General features: G+C 39.5%; 1 protein-coding gene across 2 annotated transcripts in view; it reads left to right on the top strand.

The window, feature by feature from the left end:
- Window positions 1–24,713, top strand: part of sh2b3 (SH2B adaptor protein 3) — a 60,450-nt gene that overhangs the window by 20,886 nt on the left and 14,851 nt on the right. For both annotated transcript variants that reach the window (XR_008648809.1, XM_033972980.2), the window contains exon 2: window positions 2,738–3,694. Coding sequence is in view for 1 of the 2 variants with exons in the window: in XM_033972980.2 (XP_033828871.1) it covers window positions 2,765–3,694 (930 nt within the window). In the remaining variant the exon portion in view is untranslated. The remainder of the gene's footprint in view (window positions 1–2,737; window positions 3,695–24,713) is intronic.

Raw genomic sequence — 24,713 nt, forward strand, 5'->3', positions numbered from 1 at the left:
AAATCAATCAAGTTATTTTGCTTTTGAAAATGAAGAAATATAGCTTGATCAGTATGAGGTAAAACATATGCCAGCCCTAGTATAAGCAGCCATAAGTACATTTCTATAATTCATTTTGCTAACCTCTAGTTAAACTCTTTCAATTGCGTCTCCCTTAAAAAGAAGTAACACTTGCTATCAGAGTTAGCATAAAACTTAACTTTACCACTGTTGCATTTTATCCTTTTTGTCTGCGGGTGACCCTGTTTAGACCCTGAGTTGAAGCAAAAATAACGTCAACACCATTTCCACAATCACATCTGGAGATCTTTCGTCCCAGCCACAGCAGACTTGAAAAGCGAGAGGAGCCTGGGAACTGTGTGGACCAAGCCTCTGGAGAGATAGAGAGAGGAAGTGTGTCTTTATAGTGTGCTCTGTGTGTGTGCTGAGTCATGGCTGGGGCCTGACTGATAGAAACACAGTCTAGGGGGGCCGGGTGGGGGGGGCGGTGGGCTCACGGTGCACACTGAGCATGCTCCAAATCTACAGGAAGGGAACGGGTTGTTCTGACATCCTGAAACTTTTAGTGACGCAATATTTCGAGGTGCCAAGTTTTTCACGCCTTCCATTGAGGTTCACATCTTTGGGCCTTAATGACTGTTAATTATATCTGTGCATTCGTAACATATTTTAATGAAGGTTTTTTGAAGTAAAAGCAGTGAAGTAAAGTTTGCCTGACCACAACAAGGAACCCGCAAGTACTTGTGGTTTACTCTGATCTGCCTGCCCCCATACCATCTGCACTGAGCCTCTGTGCAGAATGGTCCTCTCTCACTCAAGACGCTGGTATGTGAAAAACTGAAAAAAAAAAATACTCCCCTGTACTTTGAATTGGCATATTGTTACTAACAGGAAGTAGTCTCCGTGACTTCTATAGATAATGCTTGTGGCGCATTCGTCCCCACTCTAGGCAAGGGACGATATTGAAATTTGGCCAAAATAATGAACAATTATTGTGATATCATCGCTAATTGCAAAGTTGCTCACGGTTTAAAAATGTTCTGGATATGAGTAATTATAATTTTAATGTTATGAATAGGCTCCATGTTTAACTGTACTGTTATAATTCTGTACTTTGTTATAAGTGACAACAACAAGACAACAGCGTTCATGTCTGTATACATTATAATGTGAAATGTATTTTTTATTAATCAATTTTATTTATTTTTTTTACTATTCACCATGAACCAGATATTCTGTGTTCTTAATATATTGAATTGCATTTAACAGTGATCTAGATGACACGTCAGAACATGGGTACTTTATATTCCCAAAAAATGCTCTCTGTGCTCTATGGGAGATTTCATTCTGGGCCCGAGCTGCAGTACCTGGAGCGGCCACTAGTTGATAACACTTTGGGACAGTGTGTGTATATATATATATATATATATATATATATATATATATATATATATGTATATATATATATAATACTATAAAAAACATCGTCAGAGTGTATCAGCCATAAAAAACACATATCGCTCGATCTCTAGTTACTGTATATACATACAAATAGGCAAAGCAAGTTTATTTGTAGAACACAATTTGTACACAGTGTAGTTCAAAATGGTTTATATATTGGCAATTTTCAATATGTTATTTATTCAACCATCTACAGTGCAAATCTTATGAAAGTGCAGAAAACAGTTCCCCACTTTAAATAGATATTGACCCTCAGTTATAAATATTATAAATTATCAGTATAATCACGATTCTATTACTTTACAGCTAAGTCTTTACTAGATTTATACTATTTTAAAATGTGATCGACCAAACTAGTTCATTTTAAACAGTTTGCGATGGAAAGTTATTCCTCACTTACCTTATGTATTCTGAGCTGAAGTATAGACGATAATACTGAAACTAATTTGCCACTGACACAATAACCCAAGAGCAGATTTACACCACAAAAACTATTCTAAATCTATAATATTGTTAAAAATCTTGAGCTACAATGAATAAACAGCAGAATGAAAGTTAAGTTATTTGCATCTCTAATGAGTCATAGAAGTAATGAATTCAACCAAAACATACACACAATACATACTGACCCTCAAAAATATAGTTCCAGCTTCATATACTGAATGAGAAGTTGATATAGTGATTATAGTGACAGGCCTAACTATGATGAGTTTATTAGCGCTTTTCTCAACTCTTAAATACAAGAGTTTTACAGCGTGGTAAAACTAACAACAACTAGCATGCCAACACACATTTCCAAATTATTTTGCCCTCCAGACCTGCTCAATATGTCAAGACAATTTTTTTCTCAAATACATGAGAAAAATCTTGTACAGGACCTTTAATGTTTGGCTTTGATATTTCCCATCATGCACTTGTTTATATTATGATTGGTCCTTTATATTGCTGTGGATGGGTTGGTGGTGTATTGAAAAGCAGAAGGCCGCAGTCGCGTCACATGGCGACACAGGGAGGCTGCAGTTATTGAGAAACTGTCTCAGAGCACTTCCTCAAACTGCAGCTCATTCAGTCTCTGCTTCATTCATTTCTAGAGGGACCTCTTCTATAGTTCACTCCTGTGTGCTGTCTGTGTGAGAGCCTTAATCCCACATGATTTCTGCAGGACTGTGTAATCTGGTTTAATCTGGTTTAACTGTTTAACCTAAGAACATGCATCTCTATTGTCATGGCTCAGTTGCACTTAAGCCTTGCTTTCTGTTGTTTCTTGTTGTTGCAGTGCTCCTCAGCAGTTGTGGTTACTGCAATGAATGGTAACACTGTTCATCCAGGCCACCGCAGCAGCACCGCAGGAGGAGGCTGGAGGGAGTTCTGTGAGCTCCATGCCATTGCTACGGCGCGCCAGCTCGCGGGACACTACCGCAGCTTTGCCCAGGAGCGCCATGATGCGTTGTCCCCGGAGAACTTCTCCAAACAATTCACCGACCTGTTCCAGCAGTATTTCTGCTGTGAGGTGGAGAAGGATGCTCAGACCAACCCCAGCTCCTGCCCCCATGCCCTCAATGTCCCCCCATCTGAGGTCCAGGACTACCGCCAGGCTGCCCCCAACAGGCCTGGAGCTACTCTCTTTACTGTTGTGTCCCAAAAAGCAGAGCTGGTGGCGGTAAGCCCTGAGCAGGAAGTGCCCCTTCGATGTTCAGCAGGGAACCCTGTCGTGTTCACACGTGTTGTTTGTAGCCGTAGTAACGAAGACCTTCCAGGCTCGGAGCGGCCTCAGGTATCGCCGCGGCTCTCGTCCGACTTGACCCCGGCTCATGCTGATATCACACATTTCTCCGTCAGTCAGATCCGAAAGACTGTTTCTCGTCTGCTCCAGAAGAGCCCTCCAGCTGCACAGCGCCACCATGTGGACAGGGCCGAACCAGTGTCGTCCTCTTCTTCTGCAGGCTCTGACACGTTGCTGCTGCCCTCCTCCTCTCGCCCCACGCCAGGGGTGACCTCTCACTTCCTGGATCGTTTCCGGTGGCTCCGCCCTGGCAGCATGCGGCGCAGGGGGGCAGAGCTGGGCAGCTGTTGTAAAGAGGACCTGCTCCGCTACCTGCAGGTGGACGACACCATCTCAGACTCTCAGCCTCAATGGCAACGCTGCCGCCTGCTGGTCAGGAGGGTCAGGGACACGCAAAGAGGCAGAGGCGTAGGGGAGAGGTACCAGCTTGAGCTCTATGATCCTCCAAAGGTAAGGGCTGGCACAAGAGTGTGTTTGAACCTGTGGAGTGTTTCTAGTCACTGCTGATCCTGTGGATCATTGAGTTTAGGGCAATTAAATATTAAAAAATGTTTTGTTTTGTTGTTGCTGTGTCATAAACACATGTATCTCATAACAGTACACATTGGCACAAAGTCATTTCCTGTTTCCAGCGGTTTCAGTCTCCGGGGGTTCCCCTCTGCACTGGCACCAGTCTGTGCCTGTTTGTGCCACTTTGATTTGCGTTAACTTCTAAAGGAGTGTGGCACATTTTGAATGGTGCATGCCACTGATGTGTTTGACCGTTAACCTTGTTTTAGGAGAGAAGAGATAACAGATCTCCGATTAACTTAAGTTTGTGCTGTGGTTTTGTCTCGTTAATCATATTTTGCCTCTCCGTGGTTTAAAAAGATGTGGCTGCATTACATTTTGCTTCTCTCTAAAGTGAATATACCTCCTACAGTTTCCTGTTTTGTTACCTCTATGGTTGAGACTGTGGCCCTGTGCTCAAACGCACCCTTAAGGATGTTTAGTACTGTTTTAACACAGAGCTGTGTTTGAGCCTGTGCTTCTTCTCACTAAACCTCTGGGTTTGGTCCAGATGTGAGCAGCTGTGGTCACATGACCTTCAGTCTCCACAGCCCAAACCTGTCATCAGGCCGAGCTCAAAGCCATGGTTACGGTCGTCATAGACTCTGTGTGGGAGCATAACATGTGAGCTCATTTATAAATGAAGCATTTTACTTTGAAATTCACTTCATCCCCCACTTCACTTCATAGATCAAGTTGCATTGAAGTTGATTAGGTAGTAATACATTATGTGTGTAAGTCTGAAAGTTTATCACACATAAATATAAAACAGTATGTATTATACAGTAGTAATGTTATACTGCTATCTTTGTGTTAATGTAGAGTAGACCATGTCTATTCCTAATTAGTTTCAATTGGTGGGATTGTCAAGTGGATTAACCAGAGTTGGGGCTGACAAAAATCCAGCGTCTTTGTAGCACACATACAGTGTTGTGGAATTGGCCACATACTGACAGAATGAAACAATTCAGATTTGTGTGTTTACATTTTCATGGTGCTTTTTAAATGGAGCAGAGTGTGTGCTGCAGGTATCTCAGGATAAAGAGCTTGTATTTGTGTGAAGTCTGATAGCTTTACTTAGAAGTGCCATTTTCCCCAGTATTCTGTGTGCATGTGTGTCTGTGTAAGTGGAATTTTGGCTAAACTCAGGGCCCGTGAGAATGACCTTAAAAGGAAGGAGGGCTGTGGACAAGCATTCACGCATTTAACACAAGAAATAACTCCTGTGTTCACACCCTAAAAATGCCATTCACACAACCTCTCACATGTACTGTGTGTTCTTCGTACCACTCTGTACTCACCATTGAGAGGAAGCCACAAAAGGGTGATACTGGTGTGAAAGGCTGAACTATTTTAAAAGGTCTACCAGTACCACCTAAAGATATAGATGGATATCTTTATTGCAGACTCGTGACCCAGAGTCAAAAATAAACATAGACTATAGACCAGTTTTGCTAAAATATCTCTTATGCATAATATTAAGACACTGTTTTGATCTGCTTTATACATAGCAGATGGAGTTTGTCATAACTGCTTGTACAGTTGTATTTTCTGGCTGCAAACTAGAACTGAACGATTTGGAAAAAATATAGAATTGCATTTTTTCTAGCAAGCATCGCAATTGTGGTTAGATTTGTTGTAATCATAGGCACCGATCCCATGGGGAGGCCAGAGCACCCACACAAATCTCTGAGCACCCTCCATAGACTCTATAAAGAAATGGATTAAGTGAGTGTGACGTCACCCATAGCATTCAGCTCCAGTCAAATGAATTCATCGAGGCTAGCGGTTATAGGGGCCAATTTGGAGCCGAGTTCCATATTTAAAATTCCAACTGCGAGTATCATGTCAACCAAAGAGCCAATCCAGAGTGAGGCTGTTGAAGGTAATGTCCCTTCCTGCAACACTGGTTTAGCAGGGAGCAGGTGCCTAGCAACGCTGTCAGTTAAACCTGTTGCTAACGCTAGTGGGAGCATCCTCAGGGAAAGCGCCTGAGTTGTCTGTTATTAATGGTCATATCTTGATGTATGGAGACAATAGCGAAACAAAAACACCAGGATCATGTGGAGCGGATTAATACGAACATTTTAAGACCGAAATGACAAGCTTTTGACCTATCTTCTTCGGTTAGCAGGTTAGCTATGTCCACGTATATATGTACAGTCTATGACACCCACGTGAATTTCCCCTGACCTTATATTGGCTTGATTTTTGCAAGTGCACGCTTACAATATAACATAATGCCTCTCGCTCCTCTCTCTCTCCTTTTTCATTACTACACAATAGACCTCTCCCCAGTTTTACGAAGGTTTTATGAGAAGTGAGTGATTATAATAGTGAACTCTGGAACACTTTTTCCTGCTCTGGTCTTTTCAGTCTCTGTTGTTTGGGTGGAGTTTCTCTGTTGCCAAAACGGTGATGCTTTCAACACATTTCCAGATGACTTATTTAAAGGTGGCCGTTACTCTGAACATAAAAATTACAAAAATGCACTGTGACCACAGGACCTTCAGGCATGGGCTCTGCAAGATCTGGTCCCCGTGTCCCAGCTGTGTCTGTATGGAGTCTATAGGAAGCATCTCTTTAGCTCCCTTTGTGGTCCCTCTGTGTCTTTATAGAGTCTATAGGAAGCTTCTCTATGGCTCTGGCTCCCTCTGTGTCTTTATGGGGTCTATAGGAAGTGTCTCTATGGCTCTGGCTCCCTCTGTGTCCCTCTCTATGAACTCTATAAGTAGCGTCTGGCTCTGGCTCTCTCTGTGTTAATCTGTGCCATTATGGAGTCTATAGGAAACATCTCTCTGGCTCCCTCTGTGTCTTTGTGGTGTCTATAGGAAGTCACTATAGACATGAAGTGGTAGTCACTTCTTCGTTAATGGTCATTTTCAAAGTATTATGTGGTATTTTATTATATGCTCTAAGGAGAACCTAGTCTTTCAGACTCGCACCTTTAACCTCTGCCCAGTCTGTACACCCGACCCCTAAGACACTCACTGAGGGATGAATGACACCGAGATAGTACCAATAATTATATTATATTATAGAAATATTTCTGACACTAGCCAAAGGCAGCACCAGACATTTTTGGTTGGAGGAGCTATGGGGGGGGGCTAAGTTCTTCAGTGGGGGGATGCACACAACATGTTGATTAGAGCCTTTAAGTTTAAATGTAGCTGGCCCCTGTAGTAATTTCTAAAACCTAATGCGTGCCCCAACAAATGATCTTTTTATAAAATGAAACACATTAAAATGACACGATCTGGTTGATTTCAATATTGCAATTGTGATGTTTAAGGCACATAATAATACGGTCCCTCAGTGTATCCAAGAGATGTTCCAATCCAGTGCAAGTAGGTACAGTCTGAGAGGAACAGGGATCTTTCAGAAAGCTAATGTGAGAACCAGCCTAAAAAGTCCAGGTGTCTCCATTAGAGGTGTTTATTTATGGGACAGCCTGGACCAAGGCAAGTCAAAGTCAGGTCAAATTTATTTATAAAGCACATTTAAAAACAACCACCGCTGCCCAAAGTGCTTTACAATATAAAGTGCAATCTGATAAAACAAAACATGCAGAAATGCTCAGCTTGTGGTAAAAGGCAGTGCAAACAAATGAGTTTTCAACAAATATTTAAAAATATTTAAAGATTGAGCTGTTCTAATACCCAGAAGAAGACTGTTCCTGTCTGGGAGCAGCTACATCAAAAGCTCAGTCCCCTTGAGTTTTTAGCTGGGACATTGGAACATCCAAAATCATCTGGTCTGCTGATCTTATGCTACTGGAACAAACATTAAAAGACTCCAAACCAATTTACACATAAAAAAAAAAAAATCCATATATTATAGGTAAATGTGCAGAACTATTTATAAATAGTTACATACAAATACAGATTAAAATAAATACAAATTAAAAATAATTATGAACTATATAAAATGTCTGTGTATGTATATTTGTGTGTATTTGCATATACCTAGATGTAAACCTATATGTATGCATATTACATATGTATATAAAGAGGTCTACTTTCCTACATTCATGCGAAATGAGTGTTGGTTTTGTCTGCAAATAGATTTTCTACCATCTTGTGTTCTGTATGTTGAGAGGGTTAGGCAAAATAAGTGTTAAACAGCCTAAACCCCTTTGGTCTGTGGAATAACTGTATATCAAGTGTATTTTTGTGTTATTCATGAATAATTTTAATATGATTAATGATTATGCTAACTGACAGAAGTTTTTGTTTTTTGTTTTTGTAGTGTCATTTAGAACACTATGTGGTTGCCATTTCAACATTTTTAGTCAAGATTGAATGTCCCATAAAAATGGGACAGAAATCTTTGGTGGAGCTCTGGGGATGCATTGGCCCAATGGGCTAGTGCCCCCTCAAGGCAGCACAGGTATCAGGGGTGGCATAACTGAAGCATTGCTCACATCAGAGTTACAGGGTGACTCTTGAGTATTTCATTGGAAGCAGCCTCATGACAGAAGTGGAGGAGACATGTGGAAGTCCTTAGGCTGCGGTCCAGGACACTTCCTCTGTTCTCAGAAACCTGTGACCTGAATTGTTTAGCCTTGATGTCACCTGAGATAAGCGCGCCATTGGGGGAGTGACTGTTTCCTGCCCTCAGAATGCAGAGAATACAGATGTTTACAGACCAAAGTGAAGATTAATTTCCTCTTCACTTATTAAGTATCTAAATATGAAGTGGTAAAGATCATACAGTATCTGACCAGTGTGTTTGGAAGCTTCTTCTTTTGGATGAATTTTAAAATTGTAAATTGTATTAAATCAGCCCTATTGTGCATGTGTGTGCTCTATAGTTATAATCTAGACACCCATGGATCATTATGTTATAATTTGCACATATTGAAATATTAATCTAAAATGACTTAATAAAAGAAACAAGTATGCTGATTTCCATGTTAGAAAACTGTGGTGCCCAAATGCTTCATGCTGTCTTTCTTATTCTGTAAAGCACTTTCAATTACTTTGTTTACCATCTGTGCTGTACAGAAAAAACTTGCCTTGCTTTGCCTAAAACATTAAAACACAAACTCTGACTTTACTATGAATCACAACACTCATAATTTCCATATAGATTATCAGATTAAAAATATCTAGATTTTTTAAATTTGATGTTTTCTGTAAATACATATCTGCTGTACTAGTGCTGCAGTGACTGGCCTCTCTGTTTTGATTCAACCAGCTGCCTGTTCCTCTCCGTTCAAACCACTGAGCCTCATAATCTGTAGTTTCACTTTAGATTATGCTGGCTCTGTTTCTCAACATTAAAGTGAGATATCTTTATGCTTTCAAGGTTTGGACTCTTGAGTGAATGAATGAAACTTGAAGTGTAAAATCTTTCCTTCGAGTGACTCATGTAATAATTTGAATGCTCGGGCAAGTTTGTGTTGCCTGCAGGGCCTGTGTTTCAAGCCAACAGGTACAAGACAAGGCTCAGAGCTTTTTAAATATTAGCCTTTTATATAGCTATTAGCAACTGGCAAGCAATGCGTAATGATATCTAGAGCCAAAAGATCTCATTAAAATGACACGTTTGGCACTTAGTGGTTAGCAAAGATTGATATTTATATGACTACGTTCTTGTATTAGCAGTTCATATTAAAGTTTTAACACCCTTTAAAGGTCCCATATTACACAAAATCTATTCTTGTGAGATTTAAGACATGTTATAATGCTGTTAGCTCCTCAAAAACACACCTGGAGTTGTGTTTTGGTTCATTCACACATGTTTGAGTAATCCTGCATTATTAGTCTGTCTGCATCTCCATATCTCAAAACTCTCTGTTCCACCTTGTGATGCCATGAAGTGGTAGCTTTCAGGTTAACAGCTACATTTGACCTTTATTTCAGTAGAAATGGGCAAGTGCAGGGTTGAAATTATCCAAATAATTCTAGGGAATGTGTATGGAGTTTAAAAACACAGTGAAGAACTTCCTGTATCACCACGTGACATCACAAGGTGGAACAGAGTGTTATCTGTTTATGATGAGGTTTGTGGTGATGGTGTAATATGGGCCTTTTAAATGCACTGAACTTAAAACTGAATCAATAATAAATAAATAAATCAACAATCCATATTTTATCCCTTTTTTGTAAACATTTATCTTAAAGCTGTACTATGTTGCTTTTCTGGTGTCAGCTCATCCACCACAGAGATTTTATTGCTTTTGCTTGGAATGTTCACAATGTGACATTGAAAAATATCTATATGCATGGAGGAAAGCAAGAAACCAGGCCAAGTGACAGGTCAGATCTATGGAGAGATGACCCCAATCACAGTGAGAATGCATATTTTTCAAGGTGTTTTTTGAGCAATAACAAACATCTCCATGGAGACAAGCACCAAAAAAGTTAGTGTACTTCTTGATATATCTTACTCTGAAATACTTTTAGAAGATATTATTTCACCTTTTGTCTTTTGAAGGTTTGAGCCTCCAGTTTGTGTTCTACAATAAAAATGCATCTCCATGGAGACAAGCACCAGAAAAGTTACACAGTGCAACTTTAATTTATCATCATCATAATAACATTGAAATACTTTAAGAAAACATTGATTGATGTTTTTCCTTTGACTGTTTGAGCCTCCAGTTTGTTTTCTACAATAAAAAAAACAACAACATCTCCACGGAGACAAGCACCAGAAAAGTTAATTAGTGCACCTTTAATATATCTAACATTCAAACTTTTTAAGAAGATATTGTTTAACCTTTGTCCTTTGACGGTTTGAGGATCCAGTTTGCGTTCTACTTTCGGATATTTGCAGATGAGAACGCAGAGGACACCGTGCACTTCTGCAGCTTTGAACGCTTTTTTTCTTTTGAAGATGCCTTTGCTTTGAATGTGACAAAAATCTAGAGGAACATCTCGAAGGAAGTGAAGTGGTTAGAGTCATGTGGTCAAGATGTTTGTCAGATCTCTCAGTGCTCTGCGTCTCATAAGCACAAAACTACAGCTGTCTCTCATCTCACTGCTCTCAAGGTTTACATGCGTTAACTTTTCTTCTTATGTTTGGAGATCTCTGTAAACAGCCTGTGGCAAAAGTTACTACCACTGATAATGCACTGGATTTATGTAGTACCTTTCCTTTCCATTATTTACTCCCTATGGTTTTACGGTAGCCACATCTGCCCTGGGTTACTCCTGGTGTACTCTGCAAATGTGGCACAAGACGTAGAGACACTTTAAAATCATGGCACTTCTACACTGACCTCTGACCTCTGCGCTCCACTACAATGACCACTGTACCCTGCCACACTGAATTCTGACCTCTACACTCTGCCACACTAACCTCTGACCTCTGACCCCTGCCACACTGACCTCGGGGCAGTGCGACTGCGGGTCCGGGTGAGGCATGGGTCTGAGGAAAGATTCCACAAAGTCTATTTTCCCCGGACACTGCAACAGTCTGAAGCGGTTTAAGGTCATTAGATTCACTCACGCCCACAACACATTCATACTAGGCTGCCCCACTGTGGCATGAGGTATTCTCAGCAGTCTCCCATCCAGGTACTAACCAGGTTCAACCCTGTTTAGGTTCTGAGCTCAGGTCTCTACCAGACAGATTACATAGTGAAACTTTAAGAGCTGAATAGATAATAACTATAACTATGAGTTATGTTTATCACTCACTAAAGCATTCCATCTTATTTTAAAGGTCCTATATTACACAAAATTAACTCTTGTGTGCTTTAGACCATGTTATGTTATTATTTCTCAAAAACATAACTGAAGTTGTTTTTTGTTTCATTCACACATGTTTGATCCATTATTATTAGTCTAAATCTCCAAAGCTCAAAATGCTTTGTTCCACCTTGTGATGTCATGAAATGGTCGTTTTCAAATTAACAGCTCCTTTTACCTTTACTTCAGTAGAGATTGGCAATTTCAGGTCTGAAATCATCCAAATAATTCTAGTGAAGGTGTATGGAGTTTGAAAACACAGTGGAGCACTTCCTATATTTCCAAAGGACATCGCAAGGTGGAGCAGAGTGTTTCCAGTTTGAGAGAAGAACTCAGCCTAAATATGCATGATTTGTGTGAATGAAAAAAACACAACTCCAGGTATGTTTGCGATGAGAAAACAACATTACAATATAGATCCGAAAATAAATCTGCTTTATCTGTTTTAAACCTACTCATTCAAATGCAGTTCTATATTGTTCATAGAGCTGTGTGTGCTTCACCTTGCAGCGGTGCCAGTAAACATGACATCGCTAAGCTGCATTCGGAAAGCCCCCAACCGAACATCCTTCTGTGATATCAGCTTCAGCGCTTTGTTGTTCTAAAACCACGATGTCCATATTATTGACAATTAGACTTTAATGTACTTTGTTAAATTAAAGCTGCCCTCTATAACTTTTCTGGTGTTTCCTTCTTGTCTGTATGTAGAGGCCTTGAATGTTTAGCAAACTCATCTTGCATGTTGTCTTGAGAAGAGCAACTTTGCCTGGCCGTGAAACCTGCTTCCCCTCATGAAGATAAGTCTAATGTATAGACTCTATACAGACGTGTACTGAGGGAGTGTGACATTATCCAAAAGAAGCTCTGCAAGACTAGCAGTTATAGCAGCTAATCTGCAGCCAGAGACCATATTTGGAAATCTGAGCACAAAACTAAGACCCAATTAGAAGCATGGCTGTTGAAGGTACATGGTCCTTCCTGCTCAGCAACTCTGTCAATCAAACCTGTTGCTAATGCAAGCGGGAAGCACCGGATTTGTCTGTTATTAATGTTGTATCTGGATTTACGGACAAAATAGTGAAATAAAAATACCAGGATCAGTAGAGCAGGTTAATATGAACATTTTAAAACCAAAATAACAAGCCTGACAGCAGCAATTACAGGGAGGGGGTGATGTTTTTTCAATAGAAAGTGAATTGGAACCAGAGCTCGAAGGCATCACTTTGCACCCATGCTCACTTCCTATTTGGAATGCAACAGCCAGCACATTAGCTATGTCCATTTATATCTACAGTATACGGTCTAATACCATACTGTGGAACTTTCCAGTCAAAGAAATAACATTCCCATGGAGACCAACAGCCTTACCAGAAAAGTTCTGTTGTGCACTTTTAAAGGGTCCATATTACACTATTTTCTGATCTCTGTTCTAATGTTGTTTCCTCTTCACAAACAGACCTGCAGGTGTGTTTTGTTTCATTCACACAAGTTTAACACAAAAGCCCTGCATATTTATTTAGTTCTTCTCTCAAACTGAAAACACTCCGCTGTGTTCCATACACCTTCACTAGAGTCATTTGGAGGATTTCATCCCAGGAAAAGATAAAATGTAGCTGTTGACTTGAAAACTACCACTTCATGACATCGCAAAGTGGAACAGAGCATTTTGAGCTTTGGAGACAGACTAATAATAAAGTTTTACTCAAAGGTATGAATGAAATAAAGGACAAGTCCAGGTATGTTTTTGAGGAGGTAACACCATTATAAAATGGTGTAAAGTTTACAAGAGTCCATTTTGTGTAATTCAAATGATGATCATGGTTAAAATTGCATTGCTTTCTGGACCTCATATCGCACAAAAGGGAGCGACCAAACATCATTCATCTATTTACTTACACTCCTAAAATAAAATTGGGCCTTTTTAGATTTGTATATTCTAGGGATGGGACAATATTAAAATTTAGACTCAAAATTATTGTGCCCAAAATAATCATGATTAACGATATTATCACAATAATTATTAAACCAAGACAGTATAATGTCCTCATATGTGGACACCAGAACTTTGTGGAGAAAAAATATTTATTGTGACCTAGACAACCCAAAATGTGTTGTCCACATATGTGGATGCCAGGTCCTAAGAGGTAATAAGTATTGAGATTAATTCATGATTGTTGTAAAACCATGCCACACTGCTAGGAAGCTGTGCAATCCACTGTGCAAAATGTTATTCAGCTAGCGCTAATCTAGTGATATCAAAGTTGACACAAACACGGATTCATACAAATTCAAACTAACACAAACTACATTCAGTAGTTTATTTCACTTGGTACATTACTTACGATGGATATTTTTGGTTCAAATTTGTCAAACAATGTAGACTGGTGCAATTGTGATTTAATTATTAAAAAATGCCACAAACAATTAATTGTGGACCTTTTTATTGTGATTAACTATATTATTGTATATCGTCCCATCCCTAGGATTTTAAACCCACTTTTCCCAACACAAACCAACCTTGTTTGTCATTTACAAATGCTGTCATCTCTTCCATTTTACAAATGTCTGTTATTTCCCACCATGTTGTGATAACCATTTCTTTGTCACTTTTCTTGCTAGCAATCAGCAAAGCACTAACAAGGCATTTATCCTTCTTCATTCAATCCTGTGGTACACATCCAAAGACGTTTTTATTCCAAAGGGAAATGTACATTTGACTATTTCCTGCAACGTTCTGTAAATGTCAGTTCAGTATTGCTTAATCAGTGGGCAGTTCCACAGAATATGGAAGTGATAGGAGGATTTTTGTCATGGTCTTCTGACATGGGGTAATAAGGTATCTAATCACTTTTCGAGCCAAACTCCCTCCTTGACTCATAGTTTTAGTCATCACTGATTACTACTTATATTTTTACTCTGTTGAAGTTAGCAAAAATATTACGTTGACAAACTATGACTAACTGTAGTAGTAGACCAGAGACTACAGGCCACTCATAATGAAACCTGCTATTAAGAACTTAAACCACACATCATTCGAAAGTATTGCAATATTAAAAGTCCTATATTACACAAAATGTATTCTTATGACCTTTAAGCCACGTTATAATGTTGTTACCTCATCAGAAACATAGCTGGAGTTGTGTTTTGTTTCATTCACACATGTTTGAGTAACCCTGCATTATTAGACTGTCTACATCTCCAAAGCTCAAAATGCTCTGTTCCACCTCGTGATGTCATGAGGTGGTAGTTGCCAAGTTAACAGATACCTTTACCTTTTGTTCAGTAGAGATTGGCAATTCCAGGGCTGGTGAAACAGAGTGTTTTCTGTTTGAGAGAAGAACTCTGCTTAAATATGCAGGGTTTCTGTTTTAAACATGTGTGAATGAAATAAAACAAAACTCCAGGTCTGTTCGTGAAACAACATTATAACAGATCAGAAAATAGAGTAATATGGGCCCTTTATTCGGTAAAACACCAGACTGGACATCTCAACCAGAAGCTTAAACACATTAAACATCTGACTATTTTCAGCCCCTCTCCACTTCCTGTGAACAAAAGCCCTGAGTTGGTCTGATGCCGTTGCCGTGGTGATGATTTGTCAATGAGGTCGTAGTTACAAAGGATCCTCACCGTTTGATCCTGGGTCATAGACATGCTTCCTGTGTACACTGTGGTGTGAAAGATCTCCCTCTGTACTGGTTTAAGACCACAAGATTAATCAGATTAAAACTATAATTTAAATGATTGGAATTAGTATATTTCAAAGATGAGATTATTTTCATGTCCTGGAACAGTAAAGGTCCTGTATTGCACAAAATGGATTCTTATGAGCTATAAGCCAGTTTGTAATGATCCCTCCTCAAAAACAACTGAAGTTGTTTTGTTTCTTTCACACAGGGGTCACCGTTTTTCAATGTGAAGTGAATTGGAGTCGATGGAGCTGGACGCGTGCCCTTGATCACTTCCTTTTACGTCAAATTAGCATCTAGTTTTGATTCTCATTTTAGTATTGAGTAGTACCCGGATCATTTCCGTTTTGTTTTGAAAATCCAACACCAATACAGAAACTTTGGTCTAATCGAAGTTTGAAAATAAATGTTGAGGGGATTTAGTAGGTCAATAAACTGAATAATTATAACACATGCCAAAATACATTTCATGGAAGATTTTAATGAATAGCATATTTTAAACAACTTCAGCTGACCAAAATACTTTACAAAAAATGTAGCTTGTCACGTGTTAAATGTCAGGTTTGTAATCGTTCTCTATCTAGAAGTCTTGGCACATTTCTTTTCTCTGGTTAAAATATTTTTTTTTTTTTTTTTAAATACAATAGAAATAGTGTATTAAAAAACATGTAAAGAAAAAAAAAGGAACTTAACTAAATTAAGTTTTTCTTTTTCTGTTTTATTACTTAACTATTGTCTGTACTTCAGTAATCCCCCTTTGCAGCTCACAGTACAAACCCCATTTTCTGTCAGTGGGCATCACACACCCTGACCCTTACCCCACCCCCATAACTGACATGATCACTGGCCTCTTTATGATCTCCAGCAGAGAGCCAGCGGTCTCCAGTACACTCTAAAGGGACAGACATCTACTCACAAGGAGAGGTAGGGCTGTGTGATTATTCAAATGTTTATCGATTTGAGATCATAGACTGACCATATATAAATGGACATAGCTAACCTACTAGCTGCCACGTTCCAAATGGGAAACGAGCATGGGCGCACTTCTGGCTCTATTGGCTCCAATTCACTTTACATTGAAAAACTGTCACCCCTCTCTCTGCTGCTGTCAGGCTTGCCAGTTTGGTCTTAAAATGTTTGTATTAACCTGCTCTACATGATCTATTTTGCTATTTTGTCAGTGAATCAAGATATGAACATTAATAACAGACAAATCAAGCGCCTTCTTTCCCGAGATCGCTCATGCTAGCTTTAGTAACGGGTTTGATTGACAGCGTTGATACGAGCCCGTTAAACCAGAGGTGCAGGCGGGAAGAGACATTACCTTCAACAACCTCACTCCAGATTGGCTCTGTGGTTGCAATGATACTCGGAATTCCAACTATGGAACTTTGCTTCAAATTGGCCCCTATAACCTCTAGCCTCAATAAGCTTCATTTGACTGGGGTCGAACGCTATGAGTGACATCACAATCACAGTCCACTTCTTTATACAGTCTACAGTTGAGATACAATTATATTATACAATTTTATTTATTTACTGCTCTGTAAAATCATGGTTTCTGAACTCTGAGTTCAGACTTTAGGAAGAAATGCACTATTTTTGGTGTTACATGGCTATACTTTTTGGTCTGTCCTGTTAACGTTCATGAAATTAATCTCCAATGCTCTGTTCTACCTTGTAATGTCATGAAGTGTTAGTTTTCAAGTTAACAGCAATGTTTACCTTTAGTTGAGTCGAGATTGGCAATTCCTGGTCTGAAGGTGTATGGAGTTTAAAAACACAGTGAAGCACTTCCTGTATTACCACATAACATCATAAGGTGGAACAGAGTGTTTTTGAGAGAAGAACGAAGCCTAAATATGCAGGGTTTGTGAAACAAAACACAACTCCAGATATGTTTGTGATGAGGAAACAACATAACATAGATCAGAAATTAGCATAATATGGGACCTTTAACAAAATCTATGGGAAACACTGTCTTGATCGATGAAATAAAATGAAAAAAGCATTTGAATGTTTGACCTTTTCGTTCAGCCTCATTTGACGACAGTAACGATGACTGTGTGGGGGATGCCCCTTCTGTCTCTTGTCTCTCTGATCACCTTTGCTCTGCTGTGTTTGTGCTCAAGTGTGAATACATAGAAATGAATAAGGATTTCTGTGAACGCTCGTCTTGTTCATATTTGGTTTGTATCTTTAATTCTCAGAAGCGTGCAAAGAGGCCAGCGCTGACATATTTACTACAGCAGTGACACGTTTCCTAGAATACTCTACATCGATGGTGGGGCTCAAAACACTGCTCTGTGAAGGCCACGAGCTCCACATCCTCCCAGATCAAACTGATAAGACTCACTGATAACGGCCCGAAACTCTCACTGTGGCTCAATTTAAGGACTTGTGAATCAAAGCAGAAGCGCAGTTTTTTTTGTAATGTTTTTGTTTTAGAATTTAGATGTGAAGATTTTACAGTTTAAGGTGAAGAAAAGAACATAAAAATGAAAATCAAGGGGTGTGTCATTAAAAGAATTAAGATGGAGATAGGAAAAAGGAAGGCAGGTTTATCGGTATAGTACAATTTGTACACAAAGTAAGTCAAAGTGCTTTACAGAATAAGAAAGACCTTAAAATCATTTAGTCCAGGTTTTGTCTTGGCTTAGTCTAGGTTTTGTCCCGGCTTAGTCCGGGTTTAGCCCTGTTTTTGTCCTGTTTTAGTCCTGGTTTAGCCCTGGTTTTGTCCTGGTTTTGTCCTGGTTTAGCCTTGGTTTAGCCCTGGTTTAGCCCTGGTTTTGTCCTGGTTCTGTCCTGGTTCGCTTATTTGCTTTGTTTCCTTGTTATTTTGGATAAAGTTGGAGGATTCCCACTCTAACTAGTGTATACTGTTATGTCCTTGGGCAAGAGACTTCACCCTCCTTGCATAGTGTCAGTGTGGTGTGTTAGTGTTGGTGGTGATCAAAGGGGCCGATGGCACAGATTGCCAGCCTCACCTTCCTCAATCTATACCTAACTAAATCTATCTCAGAATATTGACTTTACAATGCAGGGCTTTGAGAGAAAAACAAATGTAAAAAAAATTCATTTTATTTGATTTATTTCATGTTCTGGCACTCGGATTTACATCAGATAGTTCTTCTAAAACTCATTTTGCTCTGTTTAGACGATGAGTTTGATCTTAGTTATGATGATTCTAGATCTGATAAAAACTATACTATTGCTTTAAGAACTTTATTTCAATCTATATCTTGCAAACCTCTTAACAGTGACCACCTACTGAAGCTCCGGAAGTGAATTTTCCATACATTTTTCCCATAGAGTTCAAATATTAAAGGTTCAAAGGCAGCTACGTGCTAACCAGCTTTATGCTAACCAGCTTAATGTTAACTAATATCTGTAACGCGGTTGTTTAAGTCCAGAAAGGCCATTTAAAATGCAAGATTTGCAGTTTATAAAGTTCCAGAAACAGACTTTAAATAAAACTGTCGGTCTTGTGGTCATTAGTTACCATGTAGCTGATTACCCTCGAGCAAACTTTCAAAGTTTTAATACATTTAAAACATTTTTTTTTTCGGAAAGTCTATGGGAACAATTTATGGAAAATTTCATTCCGGAACCGCAGGGTGGGCGGTCACTGTTGAGCTCCATTGTTTCTTACATTATTTTTTCTCCAAACTTAGAGGACATGAATTGGCTTGAACCCGTGAGTCTATTTGTGTAGACACAGCTCCAGGAGAGTGACAGAGAACAGGTGGAGCAGACTGAAGACAAAACCAGCTGTCTCTGACTTCAGCTATGGATTCAAAACATCGTAGCCCCCTCCCCTCACCATGACTGCATTATACTGCAAAATGTACTTTTCAGAGCTTTTGTCCATGTTATAGTTGTTTCTTCTCATTGACCCTCTGAAGTTGTATTTGGAGTGATTTGTGCAAGTTTGTGTAATCTTTAATCACTTATTTTCAATACTCTATTTTGCAGATCAATCCCTGTTTTCACCTCCACTTGTACAAGTCCACTGTGATATACACATTTCATTCTTCAATTTTATTTTCTTGAGCTGTGATACTCGTAGGATTTGGCAGCGTCGCATAGTCATTTTGGTACAAATGAAAAAAATAAATTCTGCTGCTTTTTAGTGTGATGTGCAGCTATCCATATGAGGGGCTGAGAGCGTTGATGGCGTTTGCGGCGACATCAGCTCCTATTGGGCACTGCAGTTTTCTAATGCAGATGTCAGCGGACTTGTTTGTTTTATCAAGTCGTTTTAGCTGAATATTGCAATTTAAAATGTACAAAGTTTAACATAATGATCCACGGGTGTCAGAGATTATAACTATAGAGCAGACACAAATGCAATAGGGCCAATTTAAAAATGTGAAAAAAACATTTACTAGTTCATTTTACAGTTTGCAGTGGTCCAAAGTTATTCCTCACTTACCTTATTCAGACCACCCAAATTATTCATGGCGATGAGTTTATAAGTGCATTTCACAACGATCAGAGGCCAGAGCAGTGTTTTGCTGTCATGGTAATGCTAACATTAACAACTAACATGTTAACCTCAAACTTCCTGATTCTCAGACAGTAAAAAGCTTTATAATTACATGCAGATGGTACATAGTGGACTTATTTTGACCTTGAGAGCTGCTTTTACAATTGACCTGTACTGGGGCAAAACTATTGAGTATTGACAAGACTATGTAAATGGATATGGATACAGATGTAATTTCCACAAGATGAGACGAGATACGAGATTAGGTCAATGAGAACGAGATTAGATGACATTTTTTACATAATTTTGAATAAGTAAATAGTGAGATTTAGTTCCCAAAGTTGGCTTGAGAATGTGTATTTACTTAACATTTTGTTATCATTTTAGCTGTATTTTTGGAACTAAGGCTTCTCAAAAGATGCAGCTCACCTGCAGTTAACCCTTTTTTGTCCAAACCAAATGGGGAAATGAGATCTTGTCCCATCCCTATAAAGGGCTGCAGGACGGCCATGACTGATTTGATTAATCGATAACTGTGAATATTTAGATTAAAATGTGATCGTAATCTGAATTCAGTTTGTATTGTGTAAATCTCAATATAAGGGTGCTTTTCTTAATCTGGTTGTTTATGTCGTGTTAACTTCACTTTTTCTTTAAGGAAGTTTGGTTTCATAACCCTGGTTACACACAAGCGCTATGGTGATCTATTATGTGAACATAGACTGTATAAAGAAGTGGACTAAGTGAGTGTGACGTCACCCATAGCTTTCGGCTCCAGTTAAATGAAGCTCACTGAGGCTAGAGCAGTTATAGGGCAAATTTGGAGCCAAGTTCCATATTAGGAATTCTGACCGTGAGTATCATAGCAACCAAAGAGCCAAACTGGGGCGAGGCTGTTGAATGTAATGCCCCTTCCGTCCCGCACCGCTGGTTTAGCAGAGAGCGGGTACTTAGCAACGCTGTCACTCAAATCTATTGCTAATGTTAGTGATTATTAATGTTCATATCTTGAATCACGGACACAATAGCGAAATAAAAACTCCAGGATCATGTAGAGTGGGTGAATATAAACATTTTAAGACCAAAGTGACGAGCCTGACAGCAGCGGTTACAGAGAGGGGGGCAACAGTTTTCTTATTTAAGTGAATTGGAATCAATGGAGTTGGAAGCCCACCCATGCTCACTTCCTATTGAAACGTCGCAGCTAGCAGGTTAGTTATGTCCATTTTTATATACAGTCTATGGTTTCTCCTGACAATCATATGACACTTGAGGGAGAAGGGGGAGCTGATCAAATCAAAATCACAATTGGAATCATCAAAATAAGCAAACTGCAAATATAACTATCACAATTTCCTCCAGTCGTCTGATAAAACCTGCTTCATATTCAACAGGTCTACAGCCTCATCTTCTGTCAGTGAAAACATGTGGTCTGGAGCGGAGTTCAGACTTTTTACTTACAAATTCCACTGACTAAAATCAACTATTCTCATTCATGACCTCAATATCAATTATTTTTATTTGAGATGCACCAGTACGGGTACTGGTATTTCCTGGATGAGTATCGAATCAAAAAATATTCATTCTGTTGATAACCTGGTTCTACATAGATTTATGTAATAAGACTTTTGACTGGTCAGAGTTGGTCCAGAAAGTCTCATAATGTTTTAACTATTATTTATTCAAAGTTGTTCAGTAGTTACTTGAGAAAGAAAGCTACAAAACATAATCCTTCATTAGGTATTTTTGTTTTAAGGAAAAGTTTATTTTGAGTTGCTGCACTGGTATTGGTTGATATCAGGTTGTTTCCTTGTCACAAACAGACCTGGAGTTGTGTTTTGTTTCATTCACACTGAGGCTGAGTTCTTCTCCAAACAGAAAACACTCCACTCCATACATGTCATTGTCGTAATGCTGGGTAATTGGGACCAAAAAGTGCAGTACTCGAGGAAGTTTTACAGTGTTTATTTACAATATGTGAAATACAATTCAAAAGTGGGGGTAGATCTGACAGGGAGCAGGAAGCTGGGTGCGGGCGGTGCAATGGGGCAGACGAGGCAGACAGAGCTGGGACGGGGAGGAGAGCGTGAGCAGGGGTCCGGGAACGGGGAGTGCTGAGACGGAGATGGGTGAACTGAGCCAAGACAGGGAGCAGGGTGCGGAGCGGGGTCCAGAGACGTGAGATGCAGGGAACAATGCGAGACAAGACAACACCAGGACAGGAAGGAAGCCGGGAGGAACCAGGGAACGGGATCTGAAGAGCAGCATAAAATCCAATGAGCAGCGTAACAGCAAGCAAATACAAAAATCACTTAGAATAAGCTAGGTAGTCACGTTGACACGCGGACGATCTGGCACCGAGTGTCTGGTCCTGGCTCCTCTTATCCACGGCAGGTGGCGTTGATTGCGCTGATGAGCTGCAGGTGCACGCGGGAGGAGCCAGGGCTCAGCCTGGCTCCAGCTCCGGCAGGTGGGGGGAAGGAGAGAGCAGGGTAGGAAGCAAGACCAGGACTGGAAAAGTACGGATCGTGACAGTCATGTGGTAATACAGGAAGTGCTCCACTGTGTTTTTAAACTCCATACACCTTCACTAGAATTCCTGTTAAAATGAAAACTACTGCTTCATGACATCACAAAGTGGAACAGACCAGAACTGAAGAAGCGGCTTGGATGAGCAGTGAAACGTCTTCATTCCTAGATTATTTTTTTTTGTCCGTTTGACAGATTTTACTTTTGGCTTTTACTAAGGTGGAACAGAGCATTTTGAGTTTTGGAGATGTAGACAGATTAATAATCCAGGGTTAGGGTTAGGGTTTTTAATGAGGTAACAACATTATAACACGGCTTCAAGCTCACAAGAGTTTTGTGTAATATTGGACCTTTTAAGCCATAGTATCAAAACCAATATCACCACTTTTTAAATATGTTTTTAAATGCAATCGAATAGAAAATTATGATTTATCAAAATGCAGAACCTTTAGCCCAGCCCTTGTTCTCAGTAACAGTGCAGCCTTTCTGAGTATTTGACCTAATAAACAAACTAGTTCTCCATGAAGTAGGATAGTTCCTCTCTTTCTCAAAAACACTCACACCCGCGCTCCCCAGACAGAAGCTGAGGGTGGGTGGGTGGGGGGTGGGGGGGCAGAGGCGGGGGGTCCTCGGGGGGGTACTGTGGAATGTCGAGTGTCACCCTGTTGCCACGGGTGACGGCCTTGAGAAAAGGACCCTGGGAAGAGCCGGGACCCCCTCACTTCCTGTGTGTCGTCGCGTGGGCGGGGCCTCCTCACACATCTGCCTCTGCACATGTGGAAAAATTAGGACCGTTGCCATAGTGATTAATAGTTTAAAACTAATCTTATGTCTTTTGAAGGGGGGGGGGGTCTGACACACAGGGAGGGCATCTGAGACACAAGGACATTTCAGAACATGTTTGTACAGATCTAAACTACAGGGTTAGCAGTTTTTATGCAGAATAAGGCAGATTTTGTGGTTCATGGAGGAAACGTTTTTTCAGAAATTGCAGACTTTGAGATTTGCTAATTGCGCTGATTCGATTGTGATTCATTTTGTAGCCGTAGTTAAAATACTGTATTTATGGCACGTCTGTGAAGGCTACTCTACCAGGCAAAGTCACAGGTCAGATCTGTGGAGGTCATGATTTTTAACAATATTGTAGATTTAGAATAGTTTTTGTGGTTTAAATCTGCTCTTGGGATTTTGTGTCAGTGGCATAAATTTGTTTCAATATTATCGTTTATCTATATTTACTTCAGCGATATATCAAACTTCAAAATGTGTAATCATGACAGGTCTATATAGAGTACTTTTACAGAGTTGCATTGAAATTGTAAAGATGTAACTTTGGATTAAAATCAGCTCTATGTTTGTTTCATCATTTGGCAATTCCAGGACTGAATACAGAACAATCTTTACTGAACTTAAAGGAAAAGGTGGAACAGAGCATTTTGAACTGAGATGTAGACAGACTAATAATGAAGGATTACTCAAACATGTGTGATTGAAACAAAACACAACTCCAGGTATGTTTTTGACTAGCTAACAGCATTAAAACATGGCTTAAAGCTCACAGGAGTCCATTTTGTGTAATATAGGACCTTTAAGACAAACTATGGTGTTTTTGCTTTAGAAAACCACACTCTTAGCTCCAGAAGAAGTGGCCTCTCCATTGTGTGGTGTGTAATGTGAACAGGTCTGTGCTGGACAAAGTGGTTTTGCAGATCTGTGGATGCTCATGTGATTACTCAACCAGCCGTCACATCTGTGGAGGTTTTCTCCAGAGACTCAGCTCCTCTAAGACTTTACTCAGAATCTCATTCATGATTGTTCATTACTCACTTTGAACAGTCATTTCATCAGTGTGCAGCCCGTTCTGTGGTCTCATTGATCTGAGGATCAGATGATGTTCATTAATGCTATTTGACTGGCTGCAGCTTCCTTACTAGGAAGACTGTCATGATGATTACTATATCATGAAGACAGATGGAACAATAGTTTTTGGGGGTTGATATTTCTCATGAGCAGTGGTGAAGTGCTCGATTCTGTTACTTAGGTAAAAGTACAGATAGAGAGGTAAAAGGTTCCTCACGTAAAAGTATCACATGACAAAACCTACTTAAGTAAATGTATTGAAGTACCTGTTTAAAATGTACTTTAAGAATGAAAAGTAAAAGTATTTCACAAAAATGTTGTTCATTTGTTAAAGTTTAAATATATATTCAAAATTAAACATTTTGGTCACAGTAACAATACAAATCAATTTCTTAACTTTTCTTATGAATTTTGTGTATTTATTTTTGTTTGCTCAAAATCGAAGCCTGAACTTGAAACATTTTTAGCCACAATTTAGCCCTAGTTTAGCCCTGGTACAGTTCATAGGAAGTGAGCAGGGTGCGCTTCTGGCTCCATCGACTCAAATTAACTTTACTTTGAAAAACTTTTTGTTCGTTACCACGAACATGGTAAAAATAACCCCTCAAATCATACGAAAAGTACTTTACTTTTCAGTACTGTTCAAAAATGTGGAG

This window comes from Periophthalmus magnuspinnatus, chromosome 9, assembly GCF_009829125.3.
Source record: "Periophthalmus magnuspinnatus isolate fPerMag1 chromosome 9, fPerMag1.2.pri, whole genome shotgun sequence".
Classification (NCBI taxonomy): domain Eukaryota; kingdom Metazoa; phylum Chordata; class Actinopteri; order Gobiiformes; family Gobiidae; genus Periophthalmus; species Periophthalmus magnuspinnatus.